General features: G+C 39.4%; 4 protein-coding genes and 1 pseudogene across 5 annotated transcripts; 1 reads left to right on the top strand and 4 right to left on the bottom strand.

The window, feature by feature from the left end:
* Nucleotides 1-428: 428 nt before the first annotated feature.
* On the bottom strand, nucleotides 429-1741 carry LOC120419655 (ranBP-type and C3HC4-type zinc finger-containing protein 1-like). The gene is made up of 2 exons (XM_039582418.2): nucleotides 845-1741; nucleotides 429-793 (listed from the first exon to the last, which is right to left on the bottom strand). The coding sequence occupies exons 1-2, from the start codon at nucleotides 1646-1648 to the stop codon at nucleotides 482-484; spliced, it is 1116 nt and encodes a 371-aa protein (XP_039438352.1). The 5' UTR covers nucleotides 1649-1741; the 3' UTR covers nucleotides 429-481.
* A 510-nt stretch (nucleotides 1742-2251) lies between these two features.
* LOC120419632 (ranBP-type and C3HC4-type zinc finger-containing protein 1-like) lies at nucleotides 2252-10954 on the bottom strand. 2 transcript variants are annotated; one of them, XM_039582395.2, is made up of 4 exons: nucleotides 10689-10842; nucleotides 3641-4165; nucleotides 2938-3582; nucleotides 2252-2881 (listed from the first exon to the last, which is right to left on the bottom strand). In XM_039582395.2, the coding sequence occupies exons 2-4, from the start codon at nucleotides 4127-4129 to the stop codon at nucleotides 2564-2566; spliced, it is 1452 nt and encodes a 483-aa protein (XP_039438329.1). In that variant the 5' UTR covers nucleotides 4130-4165; nucleotides 10689-10842; the 3' UTR covers nucleotides 2252-2563. The 2 variants fall into 2 exon arrangements, with proteins under 2 accessions (XP_039438329.1, XP_039438325.1); XM_039582391.2 differs by lacking the exons at nucleotides 2252-2881; nucleotides 2938-3582; nucleotides 3641-4165 and adding exons at nucleotides 5883-6154; nucleotides 6212-6700; nucleotides 6765-7745 and having other exon boundaries at nucleotides 10689-10954.
* On the bottom strand, nucleotides 9055-10745 carry LOC120419646 (ranBP-type and C3HC4-type zinc finger-containing protein 1-like). The gene is made up of 3 exons (XM_039582406.2): nucleotides 10022-10745; nucleotides 9407-9955; nucleotides 9055-9345 (listed from the first exon to the last, which is right to left on the bottom strand). The coding sequence occupies exons 1-3, from the start codon at nucleotides 10466-10468 to the stop codon at nucleotides 9118-9120; spliced, it is 1224 nt and encodes a 407-aa protein (XP_039438340.1). The 5' UTR covers nucleotides 10469-10745; the 3' UTR covers nucleotides 9055-9117.
* Nucleotides 10955-12276: 1322 nt separating the features above from the next.
* Nucleotides 12277-13630, top strand: LOC120420137 (ranBP-type and C3HC4-type zinc finger-containing protein 1-like). Its single transcript, XM_039583097.2, has 2 exons — nucleotides 12277-13121; nucleotides 13176-13630. Exons 1-2 carry the CDS (start codon nucleotides 12435-12437, stop codon nucleotides 13494-13496), a joined length of 1008 nt encoding a protein of 335 aa, XP_039439031.2. The 5' UTR covers nucleotides 12277-12434; the 3' UTR covers nucleotides 13497-13630.
* Nucleotides 13631-13718: 88 nt separating this feature from the next.
* On the bottom strand, nucleotides 13719-14530 carry LOC120420309 (ranBP-type and C3HC4-type zinc finger-containing protein 1-like; annotated as a pseudogene).
* Between the last annotated feature and the right edge of the window lie 1328 nt (nucleotides 14531-15858).

The following is a 15858-nucleotide window of genomic DNA, read 5'->3' as shown; positions in this document are numbered from 1 at the left end:
TCGCTTTGCGCAAAGTGAGGACTAAACCAATCGTTCCCAAACTTTGGGGAGTTGTTTAGGACCCCAAAAGGAACTGAAAAATTGCTGTGCTCGCTAAATTTGGACAACTTTATTTTTTCCATACAACCATATTACACCCTAGTGTTCACGCGATGAACACATTTGATCGTTCGTATTGGTGTACGATAATGCGTTTGATCGTGTGTATATTTTTCGCGAAAGATATCGCATTCTTATGCACACAACACACGAGTTAGTATGGAAGACTAGTACAAGCAGAGACATTGTAAACAAAACTTTATGGATGTTGATGTCATACCGGCGCTCTTATCACACTTTAAGTGAAAACAAAACAATTATTAAATCGCGTGGGTAGCAAACATAAACATCTAGCTTAACTTCGGATATATCAATCACAAGACATTCAATCATTTCATAATTCTTGTTTTATCATAAAATTTAAGAGAGAGGAAAATTTCTTTCAATGACAGCCCTTACATTTGGGGTGACATTTCGCGCCATCCACTTTGCAACGGCATCCGCCGCTGATGTCACCCGATCCATCCGGGCCCCATCGAGGACCTCGAGTACGCCAGCAAATTTCAAACTTACAAATCGTACACTGAACATAATCACACCCGTCTACCTTCATGAGCATAACTTGACAGTTTGGACAGAGCATTGCTTCCCCTGTTTCCAGCAGGGCCTGGATGGCATCTGCTGAAGACTTCTCATCGGCTGCCTTCTTCAACTGAGCTTGGTAATCGGTGCAGTTTAGTCCGGGATGAATTGCCTAAAAAAGAAGTGCTTTAATTTCAATAAACCTTATTTCACAGGACCATACCTTGCAGGCTATACAAATAACGCTGGAACAGCATGGACACTCAATGGAATCAACCTTCGATTCGGTCTGATTTCGATTGAAGTCGTTCTTTTCGGACTTTTCCAAACTTTTCATTTTGTATAGCTCGTAATCCTCCCGTGATAGTAAATGTTTGATTACTTTCTTCCCTAGCACTGTCCGACAGTGACTACCATCACCCATCCAAACGGGACAGACAACTCGGACCTCAAACTCGAGTCCAGCTTTTATCCATTCCCTCAAACAATCTTTGCAAAAACTGTGGAAGCATCTTGTCAAAACTAATCCTTTGTACACTTTCAAGTCGTCTCCACATAGAAGACACTTGGCCGGCCTTAAGTTCCGAATGAGATCAGTCTGAGCATCGTCTTTCAATGATGGTGATTTCGTCGGGCTCACTTGACGACTACTTTCGCCAAATTCAGGAAACTTTGCAGATCTCGACGCAACACGTAATTGATCGAAATCTGTCGTCATACTTGGCACTTCTGCATTCATCCTTGGTTGATCTTCAACGTCCTGCGTTCCCAAACCATACTGCAGTACAAACTGCACTTCAGCCGGGTCCAGCCGCTTCCTGCAAATGTACTTCCCGTACGGATACGGACACCGGTCCACGTCGGGTACTTCCCCGTACTGCATAGTGTACTTGAGATGTTCAATGCAAAACGAGTGGCCACAGTTCTGCAAAACGATACCCGACATCGCAGGAGTATCAGCGCCGCAAATAAAGCACTCTATCGTATCAAGGCCAGGGTCAACTGTTTGATTTGTGCGATGATACATTTCCAATTTGATTACGCTGACGATTCCGAGAAACTGATGGCAAACTCACTGCTAATCACTGCACGCGCTGGCACTCGAATGAACGGGTGCGCTATCTATCTGAAGTATATGACATTTAAGCCGGGTTGGCTTCGATAAGTTGACTTTAGAAAATACAGATCAGCACTTTTTCATGTATGAGTTTGGCGAAGTAGCGAAAGATGTGGCGAACAGGATTCATTTCACATACAAGTAGAAACGTTTTCAAACGAGTAATGAATGATTTTCAAACACAAACAAATTTTCAGGGCTTCGGTTTTGGAATGTAACAGTTCCGACTATGATTTGATGTAAATTGATTGATCCGACTCCAACTCCAAAAATAACTTCCACACAAATTAGATGACTTGAAAAATATTTAAGTTATTGTAAGAATTCATCCATCATCACGCTGAAATCAGCCAAGAATAATTCTTCCTAAACACTTTGGAGAAAACCATTCGCCCTTGTCTCAATGTTTATGAAATATTAAATATGTTTCTGTGGACCCTAAAATCAAACAAGTTTGGGACATTTTTTGGCAAGAGCTTTTTTGTGATTATCGAAGAAATAAAAATACCAGACTGAAACATGATTTTTTTATTTGTATTCAATTGTGTTAATATAAACTTGGCAAAAACTAATAGTCGGTTGTTTGATTTTATGTCATGAGCGATATTTCTTATTTATTTTTTTTCAAAAAAATATGTTTCATAGTCATTATAGATTTTTTGTTGCTATTTCAGGATGTATAACAAACCAATTCATCAAACAGAAAACGAAACATTACTTCAATCAATGAAAAAAAAATCTCTAACAAAAAATTAAGCTATAAGTCATTTGGAAATTCAATCAAAACTTCATTTATTCTTTGATTTCTTCGTAAGCTCAGCTAGCTCACTTGATGTACACGTGGCATCCCTCACACTCGGGGTGGCACCTTTGCTCCAGCGTGCAGTGGCAACCTCCACTTTCATCGCCCTCTCCGGCCGGGCCCCATCTGGGACCACGCGTGGGCCAGCAAATTTCGAACAGGCACTTGCACCGAATGAAATCACACCCGCCATTTTTCGTAATCACCCGTTTGCAACTCGGACATAGCATCGCTTCACGTTTTTCCAGACTCTCCTTGATGGTTGCCTCCGTCAGTTGCTCATCGTTACTTTTCTTCACCTCTGCCTTATGCTCGTCGCAGGATTTTTCAGGATGAATCGCCTGAAAATTGCAAGTTGGAATTAGATAAAATCTTAATAAATAATTCGTACAACTACCTTGCACGACAAGCAGTTCTCACTGGAGCAAACTTCACAGGTGAAGGATTGCACGTTGTTGTTGCCATCCAGCACGACCCATCCCTTGCAGTTTGGGGTCAAACAGTGAACACTGGAAGCGAATCCGCCTTCCGCAACTTCCAGACACCTTTGCTCGTACTTTTCGTAATCCTCTGGCTTCAGCAAACTCCGGATTTCACGTTCCTGTACGACAGTGGTGCAACGTTGGCTATCTTCCAGTATCATTGGACAACGTACTTCTACGTTTTCATCGAGTGCACCCTTAATTGTTCCAACGAGGCAGTCCTCACAGAAGAAGTGGAAGCAATCTCGTAAGGTCACACCTTCATTGGCTGGTTTGTCCTCATCACAAATCAAACATTTGGAAGCAACGGCATTTCGAACCAGAATGGCATCCGATAACTCCAACAATTCCTCCAAGTTGATGGTGGGCTTCGTTCTGAACGGATTTTCCAAATTGCTTGATTGAGTTGCAATCTGCAACTGTGCTGCAAGTTCTCTATCTAACGATACCAGTGAAAAATACTGTTCCAACTCATCGTCATCTAAATCATCATCTTCAGCATCTTCTATGATGAATTTAAGCGCTTGATATTCTTTGCAGCTTTTGCCTTGATGAATTGCCTAAAATGAATCATACATATTATCATTCCAAGTTGGATCCTCATTTCCCAAATCTCACCCTGCATGAAAGACAATTCTTCTGGCAACAAACCGAGCAAACAAACGAGTCAACATATCCATTCACCTCGATCCATCCTTTACATTTCTTGGTCAAACAGTGGACGCTGGAGGCGTTACCACCTTCAGCAAACTCCAGACACTTCCGCTCGTACCGTTCGTAATCCTCCCCCGAGAGCAGACTCCGGATTTCACGTTCCTGCAGCAATGTACTGCATCGCTGCTCGCCATTAATTTGCGGACAGTGCACCTGTACGTCGAACACAATTGTAACCTTGATTGTTTGAATCAAGCACGGGTCGCAAAAGATGTGGAAACAGTCCCGCAGGATGACACCTTGGTCGACTTCAAGATCCTGGTAGCACAGCAGACACTTGGTTGCTTCGAAGTTTCTGGCCAGTGGAGCATCGGTTAAGATTCGCATCAGTTCAGATTCATTCGGAGGCTTTGTTGGAAGAGGATTACTCGAACTGCTGGGCAAATCGCTCATTTCTGTAGATTTCCGGATGACTAGTAGACGCGAGCTCTAAAATTAAAAGGAATTGGTTATTCGATAGCTTGGGCAACTTTCAACTCAATTTTGTTTATTAGTTGATAAGGAGTATTTACTACTACACTGGAAATTTTAACACAAGTGTGCCAATAAGTGTTGACTTATCTGTCAAGAGTTCGATTGTTATCAATTGTTATCGGGGGAACGAAGATAAGAAGTACTGTATATGAGTAGTATGTGAGTTTATATGTATCACAATACATGTAGCAATATTTAAGAATAGTTTCTCAACAAATAGAACTATAGTGGTATTTTCCCTGTACCGATTTAACAAGCCATGGAACAGCGTCAATGACGATATTTGCTCCAAATCAATATCATAACCCTGCACAACCCAATTCAAGAAATAACGCGTTTTTTGCAATGATATGATTGTTTAAACTTGAAAATGTGAAAATTAAGCGATACTATCGGATGTATACTAAGTTGCACAAAAATGAACATTTAAAGTCGTTAAAAAATCGAAAATTGGAAATTATTTTTAGTGAAGCTGTGATATAAGATCATATGTAACTGCAGCAATTCAAACCCTGATTTAATATCACCAAGAGGTGAAATAGAGCCTTTCTTACAAAATGATGAAAATCCGACGAAAATATTGAGCAATATAAAAATCGCCGGGACCCGTGGTGTAGGGGTAAACGTGGTTACCTCTCACCCAGTCGGCCTGGGTTCGATCCCAGAAGGCCCAGGTGGCATTTTTAGAGACTTGGACGTTGCCTAACCCGTGCACGAATTTTCAAAGATTTTCTGGGTCGATCGATTTTCCAAAAGTAAACTTACGTTTAAAAATAGCCTAAAGCTTCGTTAAAAAAACAATATTAATTGACACGAAAGCTTGAAATAATAACTTGAATGTTTGGACATTTTGAAACTATTTGTATAATTATTGATAAATAAAAAAAACACAAAAGCTTAAGTTTCTGGAACGTTTTGTATAGGCCTAAAAGCTACCCAAAAATAATACAATTATTGCAATGAGCATTCAAAAAATATTAGCAGGAAATCATAAAGCGATAATTACTGGTTTTTTTTTCTAGAATAATAGAAAATCAAGCATAAAGGCAACTTTCGCTTTCATCTAACCTATGACTTCATCGCGAGAAAACATACCGTCCTTCGTTTATCATCATAACAAATCTCTAAACAGAAAACAAAATTGTCGCTTTAGTCGCAGCTTAAACCCTTATCTCACAAGTGGTACGATACTTAATGAGCGTTAAGTGTGGAACAGATATGGGACTAATATTGATGTTTTAGCCGTTTTCATTGCAATCAAAAAAGTTACCGTCATCAGGGGTGACATTGGGTCTGAGGGGTGAGATTAGGTCTTACAAATTTCAGCATTTTTGTATGACCTAATCTCACCCCCAGACCCAATGTCACCCCTAATGACGGTATGCAATTCTTATCGTCTTTTGAAATCTGTCTTCCGAGAAAAACGCGTATTACTGTTTGACCTTGAATAAACAAAACATAGAGCACCCAACCATTATGTGTCAAACGCGGTTAAGGCTTAAAAATCTGCCCCAGATGATGGTACTGCTATGTAGCAAAAGCAGAGTGAAGTGGAAAATCATAGTTTATTTTCGGATTTGAGAAAAATTACAATTAAAACCCAATTTATTTTGTTTGATTTGATTCGATTCAATTCGGTTTTATTCAGAGAAACTTGAAAGGTTAACAAATCATGAGAGGAAAAAATGTTTTATTTTTCAGTCAAAATAAGCCTAACAGTTACTTTTTCGATTCAGGTTTTGGCGGAGAAAACACGTTACGACAATCCCTACACCTTATAAAATTATTGTTTGGAGGATTCAAACTATCGCTCATACACTCGGGACAACGTATTTTCTGTTGCGCATCCAGCGCCATCAGTTTTTCTTTCAATGACAAATCCTTGTCACATTTCGGTCCCTTTTCAGCTTGATATGTGCTGCATGTTTTACCTCGGTGAATTGCCTGTAATGTATGCAAAAAAATTATGGAAAGTCACATTAAAATGTATTACAAAACTACCTTGCACGACAAACAATTTACACTGGAGCACACCGGGCAGCTGAAAGATTCCTTATAGCCTTCAATAACGATCCAGCCGGTACAGTTTGGCTTCAAACAATGAACGCTGGAGCCAATGGCATTTTCTGCTGCTTCCAGACATTTCCTCTCATAAACATCATATTGATTCGCAGTTAGCAAACTTTTGATTTCCCTCTCCTGAATAATCGTCTTGCAACGCCGGTTATTTTCCAGCACCATGGGACAACGGACTTCCACGCCAGTTTCGAGAGTTTTCATAATTGTTTCAATCAAGCAGCCTTTACACAGAACATGGAAGCAGCTTCGTAGAATCACACCTCTTTTTGCCTCGATTTGATGGTAGCAAAATTCACACGTGGACGGATTCGAAGTATGAACAAGAACTGCCTCAGACATGGAATCTAGCTGAGAAGTTCTGCCAGCAGATTTGTTCAGTGTTGCATCAAGAGATGTCGATGGTGTGCATTTCTGAAATGATAGAGGATATATTGATCTATCTTGATGAATATTATTTGGAGCAACCGAAACTAACCTTGGTGTTATCGGCAGACTTTTTACCATGAAAATGCTCGGCATCACTGTTTTCATAAATCGATACCAAGGAGCTAACTTTATTCGTTGGTACGTCAATTAATTTCTGCAGAAAGCTTTTCATCTCTGTATTAATGATTACGGCACAATTCTTGCTCTCATTTGTAGAGTCCTTATACAACAGAATGACATCATTTCTAAACGACTTCGGCTGAGTCAAACAAGTTCGACAAAAATAACTGGAACAGTAGGGGAAGGTAAATCCTTCACCGGTTTTCATGTAATCTTGACATATCAAGCATTCTACAGAACTCATGTTGAGTGAGAGTTCAGCTTCGGATGCGACGAACACGAAATCTACACTTTTATGCATTTTTTCTGCAATAAGTTTTCGTAAACGAATCCTGGATGTTGAATCCCAATCCTTAACATCAGTTTGCATCTCATTCTGATTTTCATCATATTTTTCCTTTCTTGAAGATTTGAACGATTCATACGATCCCGATGCTCTTGGAACTGGTTCATCAATAACTTTTCTGTATTTATTCGATTCCGAGTCCTTTGAAGCCTCCAAAGACGATGATGGCAATTTTGGAAAATCTTCCTTTGGAAAGTAGCTTGAATATCCAGGCTCCTTCTCGCTTCTTGACAGCACTTTTTCCTCCCGCCGTGAACTCCAATTCCAATGATTTGCCACCGGTGCCAGCTCACACGTCGGTCGCGTGTGCTCCATAATATCTCGTACCTCAGCTTCTTCCATTAGTTTTTCACAATCATCCACAGGACATCGATGCCCCGATTTTCCGCAGTACTTCAAATATAAGCTCAAACATGATCTGCAAACCATGTGCTGGCAGTTGATTAAAACCATGCATTTGAAGTCTGGCTTGACTTCACAGCATTTTGGACATTTCTTCTGCTGCACTGTGCCTTTTGAAGATGACCGACTCATTTTTATCAATTATTGGGATGTGATGTCAACCTGAAAAAATCACCTTTATGATATACAAACATGAAACATATCTGCACGGATAGTTTCAATCAGAATTTCAAAGTCATTCAAGAGTTAAATCGGCACGATTGCATCAGTTCCTACCAAACAGATATCAAGTCAGCAGTACGAAGCAAACACTTGTGAATCATTTGGTAATTCACCGCTTTTATTGCGGCTGTTATCAAGCAGTTTTAACTTTGTAAATCAAACCCTTTAATACTGAGAATGAAATCTGCACTAGAAAAAATCTTCATAAACTTGATTCACCCATATAGTTTGAAATAAAAAAAATTTAGTTGTGAGTTTAAAATATAAACATTTCAAATCAAATCAAATTATTCGCTCTACAGCATTGCCTTGGCATTCTCGATTACGAGATTCCTACTCGAAACTAGGTGTCCGAAGGCTTGATTGTTGAGGCAATTGCAAACCTCTTTATACACCTTAGCTTCCGTCCACCCGGGGATTCGAACTGATGACCTTTGGATTGTTAGTCCAACTGCCTACCAGCGACTCCACCGAGGCAGGACCCAGGGAGACGACTCCTACACCTGGACTGAGCGTTAACGACCTAACCTCTAAGTTAGACCGGGACCAACATTTACTTCCCTGTCCGACGGAAGGCGTGATCAGACAAATCTCGTCTCAAAATTTGCCACCGGGACCTTCCTGGGATCAAACCCAGGCCAACTGGGTGAGAGGCAACCTCGTTTACCCCTACACCACGGTCCCGGTTATAAAGATATAAAGATTTATTTCACAAATATCAACTAAACCCAAAAGTTCAAAGAAAAAAACTTCCCAAGACAAGCAAACTATATCGATTATTAAATGATTTGATTATAACATAAATTTGCAAAATTACATCTTTTCTCATTCAGATTAGGTATTGAATGGCTTTTCAATAAAACGTTTTTTTCGACCTCATAATACGAAAAAACATATTTTAGTCATATTATTTACATATAATATCAAAACTAAAGCGACAAAAAACAATATTCAACCTTACCCCGCCTTCAAAATGAATTGAATTGAAAAAAACTCAATCGATAATTTTTTTTTTGTTTTTTAAACATATTTTTAAGCTGATTTGATTTAATTTGGGTCCCGAAATTCCAAAAAAAAAATTCCGCGCTTTTTCTGAATGGGACACGTTAAATTAAATAGAATAAGTCATTGTTAAATAAATTGATGGAAGAAAAACTTAAGCAATTTTTAAGATTTTTTTTTTAGGTCTGTCAAAATAAACATAAAAGAGTGCTTTGAATTGAAGTGAATGTTTATTTTTTCCAAAAAATAGTATTAATGTACGTATAAATGATCAAACACTTTCTCACAGAATACGTAAACTTCAACCGGCTTATCTACGATAAGGAGCCAGCGTCGACCAATAGAACTCATATCTGCACTTGAGACAAGTCATGTGGTCACAGCCACCGTTTTTGATGATCAATCTCTTGCAGTTTGGGCACAGCACAGCTTCGCGATTTTCCAGCAAAACCTTGATGGCACTCTCTGACAGTTCCTCCTCTCCGTTTCTCTTAATCTCGGCCCGGTATTCTTCGCAAGATTTGTCCACGTGGATCATCTAAAGAATGAAAATGTGAACAGTTTATCAAAAGTTTTATGCCAATAAGTTCGAATCTCACCTTGCAAGAGAGGCAATTCTCGACAGAACAAATCGGACATCGAAAGGATTCCACGTTTCCATCCAACACGACCCAACCCTTGCAATTTGGCGTCAAGCAATGAACACTGGACGTGAAGCTTCCTTCGGCCACCTCAAGGCATCTCTGCTCGAACTTTTCGTACTCTTCTGTCTTGAGCAAACTCTTAATTTCACGTTCCTGAACTATGGTGCTGCACCGCTGCTGGCCGTCGTCCACAAATGCCGGACATTGAACTTCGACGTTCTCGTCGAGAGTAGCCTTAATTGTATTGATCAGACATTCTTCACAGAAAATGTGGCAACAGTCCCTGAGAATGACACCTCCGTTGATTGGAACGTCATCATCGCATATTGGACATTTCGAAGAGTACATGTTGCGTGCTAGTACAGCTTCCGATGCCGACCATAGTTGATCCAGGTCTACGGTTGGGTTGGATTGTGGTTTCCCACGATTTGAGCCACTCGGAGTGCCCGAAGTGAAGCTGTTCAAAGTTTGATACTCATTGCAAGTCATTTCTATGTGGATCGCCTGGAATGAAACAAATTTCCACTTTGTACTGCTTCCTAATTGGGATACAATGAACTTTTGACTTACTCTGCACGATAAGCAATTCTTGCAGGAGCAAACCGGACACACGAATGAAGACACAAATCCAGTCAGCTCGATCCAGCCTTTGCAGTGCGGCACCAAACAGTGAACACTGGATGTCGCTTCGGTTTCGGCTAGTTCCAAGCATTTCCGCTCGTATTTTCGGTAATCTTCCCCTGACAGTAGCTCTCGAATTTCTCGTTCCTGCAGCAAGGTCATACAGCCACGATCACCGATCATTTGTGCAGGACAGTGTACTTGAACGCTGTGCAGCATGGTTATCTTGATCGTTCGAACCAAACAGCGGTCACAGAAAATGTGGAAACAGTCCCGCAGGATAACACCTTCGTGGATTCGAAGATCATGGTTGCATAGCAAACACTTGGTAGGTTCAAAGTTCCGGACCAGTGTAGCATCCCATGCCGCTTGCATTAGTTCTGCGGTAGTGCTCATCTTGTACCAGTATTGGTAGGAGCAATCACTAGCTCTGAACAATACCGCTGTTGGTGACAGACAGGTTCAAAGTTTTCAACAACGTGGATCAACAAATATAACCATTGTAGTTAAAGAAGAGATTGTGCACAGAAAATGTCATCCGAAACAAATCCAGATTGCGTCATCAATATTTTCCGGAGAACCGACTACTTAAAACTAAGTTTCAACAAACACTCACAATGTCTTCCTCCAGAGTGCCCGCGATAACTGTCCTCTTCCAAGCTTGCCACTGTTCACACTGATGTATATTTCCTGCAGCACACACTTCGTGTCTTATAAAATCTCGCAAAGCCCAACTCTTTTATCGCAAACTCAGCGTTTTATTTTGTTTGGTCTTTCAAATGGTCTGCTGGTGTATGTGTTCGTATCGAATCCCGAAGTCATAAACTAGACCTGTAGAACAAATCCGGACATTGTATAACGTCACTGGAAGACCGCCCGAAAGATTCTGCACATGATTTGCTGATTACAAAACTTTAATTGAATGCTGACGAAAGTCACAGAAACCTGTGCCTAACTGAAAAAACGCGTGATAACTTGTTTTAAGTTGAAAGTCAGACGATACAACCGATTGGGTATTTCCAGGCGAGCTCTCCTCGATTTTTTGAAATGCAAATTAGCTTGATCTAAAGAAATGTGAAAACAAGCACTCACTCAAAATTTCAATGTTTTATTTTAAACAAGAAATAAAATAATAGAGCAATAATTTATGAATAATTTATAAAAATAATTTAATAAACTTTTATTACTCACTCAAGGAAGGAAAAAGGAAAAAAAACAAAACAAACTGATTATTGTGTTCTATTTGTATTCATTTAATATCTTATTTAAACATTTTAACACAGTTCCCCAGCTTAAAATAAACAGAAATAATCAATATATGCATGACTGAGTAAAATTATTAACATTAAAGGTTGTTCAAATATTACGTAGTACAAAGTATGACATTTTCAGACACCGCATACCTCACATAAAATTATTTTTACATATTTAAATTGAAATTCCTACCATAAACGGTGAAAACTCCTCAACCCGTTGATTCTTCACGTCGACATTTTTGTTTTTATTCAATGATGTTATTTTTAATGTTATACATTAAAAAGCGACAAATTGTGTAATCTAACAGTTATTTTGGTGCATTTCAAATTTTCTTAAGTGCCGAAGAGGTACGTTTTGAAAAAGTAGTGTTGGCAAGATAATCATTTTTTCAAATAATTTAAGATCCTGGTTTTATTGGGCTTTGCCGAATTTGTCAAAAAATTGTCTAAAACAGAATACAATAAAAATGCCATTTCTAGAAAAAAGTGTAATTTTTTTTCTAGGTACCCTAAACTCACACTAATACCTACAAAACTGGAATGAATTATGCCACAGTTCAGACTTGAAGCATGCACATTCTGTTTAAAAAAAAATACGAGAATAGCTATGACGAAATTCACTCGAGTTCACGGTAAAGCCCCGCATCATGGACGGTTCGTTTCGCGGTGATCACTTTTTTATGACATTCGTCCAGTTTCATATTTCTGTTCGGCTCGATCAGCAGAATATTTTTTTTCTGCTCTGTTTCTTTTCTACCATGGCACAAGCAGAGGAGGTATTCGAGAGATTTTTATTAAACTAGAGTTAGGATTTCATTTTATCCTTACTACCCGTTTAAATATTTTTCTCATTTATTCGTTACTCATGAATGCAGATTTTATTGATTTTAAATTTAGACCTTTTTCCAAACTTTTTAATTTTTTTTGCATCTTTTTTTTTAAACATTTCATTAACGGTTTTAATGAGAGTAAAATCTCATCCAGTTTTTCCCAAAATTTGCAAAGATTTTTATCTAATTTAATGCATTACATTTCAGATAACCAATCCTGACAAAAGACCATTTCGCCAGTATTTGGTTGTACCTACGTGTGAGCGTTCAAAGTGCATGATTTGCTGCAAGATGATTCCAACTGCTAGCATTATGGCACTAGCTAATTGTACGCACTCCTTTTGTCACACCTGTCTGAAAGCTAAGATCCTACCAGATGCTACTGGTTCCGCGCCGTGTCCTTATCCTTACAGACGCTACAAATGTAAAGGAATCCTGGAGGATACGGAAATTGAAGGTATTCTAGGAAAAAGGAAGGAGGATCGTAATTTTACTCAGAGACAACTCGTTGAAGCTAAGGAACCAAACGCATTAAAGCTCAAAGATTTGATTCAGCTAGTAACCCTTACCGAAGCCAGTATTGTTCCTAATCCGGAACCATTCGAATGTTCGATTTGCTTGCTGCCCTACGGAACAGACGAGGGTGTTATTCTTAGAGAATGCTTTCACATGTTTTGCAGAGAATGCTTAGCCGGCTCGATTATCAACGCAAATGACGTAATTGTAAAATGTCCGTCAGCAGAGAACTGCGAAAGCGAAATTCAGGAACGTGAGATAAAACAACTGCTCAGTGAAGAGGATTTCAGCAAATATCTGGATAAAAGCCTACGAAAAGCCGAAGCTGCAACGCAGAACTCGTTCCACTGCTTAACACCGAACTGCATTGGCTGGTGCGAGGTAGCTGGAGATGCCGGTATTTTCATTTGCCAGGTTTGCTACCAGGAAAACTGTTTAGTTTGCAAGGTATTTATGTAACAAATCAATTTTATCCCTATACTTACTTGGTTAATAAAACAGGTAATTCACACAGGTCAAACTTGCCAGGACAACAAACGCCAGCAGGAGCAAGAGCAGCGTATAGCGGACAATTTAGTCGCAGAGCAGACATTGAAGAACCTGGTAGATTCTGGTCAAGCGATGCGATGTCCCACGTGTTTGGCAGTTCTGTCCAAATCCGATGGCTGCGACTGGATGGTTTGCGCTGGGTGTAGTACGGAAATATGCTGGGCCACTCGAGGACCACGTTGGGGTCCGAACGGTCCCGGGGACATCAGCGGTGGCTGTCGCTGCCAGGTTAATGGAGTTTTATGTCATCAGGACTGTCAGTATTGTCATTGAGGGGGCATCACATTTAAGACAACAAACACCGAAAAAGGCAAACAGTTTTAATGTATGCCACGCTAATATTTTGGCTGTTGTAACAAAAAGAAAGGAAAAACCACAAAATAAACATTACTTTTCAATATCAACTACATATATTTTTCTGTTACTAGACAAACGGTACTACCCCCACTCAATAATATTAGGACAACATCTAAATCTTATGATATGTTTAAACAACTAGACATTCATAAAATCATAACGTTCACTTGATAAATACATGCAACCTTCACACTCCGGGTGGCATCTTTTCTGCAGCGTGCAGCCACAACCTCCACTTTCATCACCCTCACCTCCTGGGCCCCACCTGGGACCACGCGTTGGCCAACAAATTTCGAACTTGCATTTGATACATCGGATAAAATCACATCCACCGTTCTCGTAATTAGCCTTTTGCAGCCCGGACAAAGCATTGCTTGGCGGTTGTCCAGCATTTCTTTGATGGCTTCCTCCCCTAACTTCTCGTCTACATTTTTTTGTAGTTCAGCCAAGTTCTCGGCGCAGGATTTTCCTTGATGGTTTGCCTGTAAAGAATAATACCAACTAGAGTTGATCATATCACTTTAAGATTAGAAACCGTACCTTGCACGAAACACAATTCTCGCTGGAGCAAACTCCGCAGGTAAAAGAGGTTACGTTTCGGTTGGGGTCAAGTACAACCCATTCTTTGCAGTTTGGAGTGACACAATGCACGCTGGTGGTGAAGCTTCCTTCGGCAACTTCAAGACACCTCTGCTCGTACTTTGCGTAATCCTCCGGCTTCAACACACTCCTGATTCACGCTCCTGAATTACATAGGCACATCGTTGGTCATCGTTCAGAATCATGGGGCAACGAACTTCTACGTTTTCATCAAGTGCACCATTAACCGTTCCGATGAGACATTCGTCACACATGAAATGGAAACAGTCCTTTAAGACAGGGGTGACCAAAGTATGGCCCGCGGGCCAAACGTGGCCCGCGAGGTGATTTTTTGTGGCCCGCGGACCTTTTTTGAAAGATCATGTAAAATGGCCCTTTGACCCATCTGTTAATTGATTTTATAATTCTTAAAAAAATAGTTTTAGTTTAAGCATTTCCATGCTTTTATCCGAAAGTTTGAATGTGATTGAAAATTGTTATTTCATCAAAATTTTCATCAAAGATTTTTGGAAATGAGTTATAAAACATTCAAATTTGACTAAAGTAGGAAACTGTAAAAATAGCAAAAACAGGTATTCCATAGTAATCTCTCAGGAGCTGGGTGAAAAACTTATTTTGCACTTAGAAAATTTTTACCTCGGGATACGAACTCATGAAATTAGGATTAATGGAAATGAAATGGACTAATTGATTAAAGTCTTATTCAGGCAGAAAATATTTATTTTTTATTGAAATCAGAGGAATACTTGTTGAAAAATCTTTTTGCAACGATTTATCATTATATTATACCTTGTTTAAAAATAAAATTATACATTTTATACAAACCCCTTCTTAAAATATTTTATTTCAGATTTCAATGTTTATTGAGGTACCGTCAGTGGGGGTGACATTGGGTCTGGGGGGTGAGATTGAGTCAAAGTGATTTTTACGGATTTTACCATTTCTAAGGTTATTCTCAATGAAACTGAATTCTGTTAAAGGGGTTGTGTGTCCCCTACACCCCCCTCTTATGATGACTCCGCTGAAAAAATCTCGTTCCTAGAACAAATCCTGTGATTTTGGCAGATGTCTAAAGTTGGGGTACGTTTTTGGCCAAAAATGACCTCTCGAAAAATCATTTGTCTAATATTTTTGTTAGAATTGCTCGAAAACTACCCAAATGTTTGAAAATCTCCACTTCAAACATTGTAGCGTGTCAATACGATTCCCTCGAACAAGAAACGCTGTTGGATGACTTGTTTTTACCATATCGTTGTATTTGAGCATCATTTTAGTTTCATTTGACCCAATGTCACCCCCTCAAAGGGGTGAGATTGGGTCAATTTTCAAACTAACGCGATCGCTGATTATCCCGCAGCAAACGACGTCAAGTGGGAAAAGTGTGCTAATTGCTGGGATCTCAGGCTGGAACAATCTACCAACAGAAGTTAAGGTCAAACCAACTTTATCAGCATTCAAAAGTTCATTGAGAAGTCATTTACAAAACTAGATCTAGGTGTTAATTTGTTTCGTTTATTTTGGATCTAAAGTAAGTATCACAACGTCCTTCCTTAACCTGATAAAAAGTGTAATACTAACAGGCTATCGTTTCCAATAAATTACAAATTAAATTAAATTAAACTATTGGCATTTAAGGTAGTGTTCATCAAAATCCACCATATTTTGGGAAAATAATAGT

Source organism: Culex pipiens, chromosome 2 (genome assembly GCF_016801865.2).
Source record: "Culex pipiens pallens isolate TS chromosome 2, TS_CPP_V2, whole genome shotgun sequence".
Classification (NCBI taxonomy): Eukaryota; Metazoa; Arthropoda; class Insecta; order Diptera; family Culicidae; genus Culex; species Culex pipiens.
The sequence above is the reverse complement of the archived record's forward strand: the minus strand, read 5'-3'. Positions and strand labels throughout refer to the sequence as shown.

Bases quoted from the DNA above. Each gene is read 5' to 3' on its own strand.
- LOC120419655 (XM_039582418.2), bottom strand. From the start codon at position 1,648: ATGTATCATCGCACAAATCAAACAGTTGACCCTGGCCTTGATACGATA. The intron at 794-844 runs GTATGGTCCTGT...CTTCTTTTTTAG, and splicing joins TTATTTGTATAGCCTGCAAG to GCAATTCATCCCGGACTAAA.
- LOC120419632 (XM_039582391.2), bottom strand. From the start codon at position 7,715: ATGAGTCGGTCATCTTCAAAAGGCACAGTGCAGCAGAAGAAATGTCCA. The intron at 6,701-6,764 runs GTTAGTTTCGGT...CTATCATTTCAG, and splicing joins AGTCTGCCGATAACACCAAG to AAATGCACACCATCGACATC. The intron at 6,155-6,211 runs GTAGTTTTGTAA...CATACATTACAG, and splicing joins TAAATTGTTTGTCGTGCAAG to GCAATTCACCGAGGTAAAAC.
- LOC120419646 (XM_039582406.2), bottom strand. From the start codon at position 10,468: ATGAGCACTACCGCAGAACTAATGCAAGCGGCATGGGATGCTACACTG. The intron at 9,956-10,021 runs GTAAGTCAAAAG...GTTTCATTCCAG, and splicing joins AGAATTGCTTATCGTGCAGA to GCGATCCACATAGAAATGAC. The intron at 9,346-9,406 runs GTGAGATTCGAA...TTCATTCTTTAG, and splicing joins AGAATTGCCTCTCTTGCAAG to ATGATCCACGTGGACAAATC.
- LOC120420137 (XM_039583097.2), top strand. From the start codon at position 12,435: ATGATTTGCTGCAAGATGATTCCAACTGCTAGCATTATGGCACTAGCT. The intron at 13,122-13,175 runs GTATTTATGTAA...TTAATAAAACAG, and splicing joins AAAACTGTTTAGTTTGCAAG to GTAATTCACACAGGTCAAAC.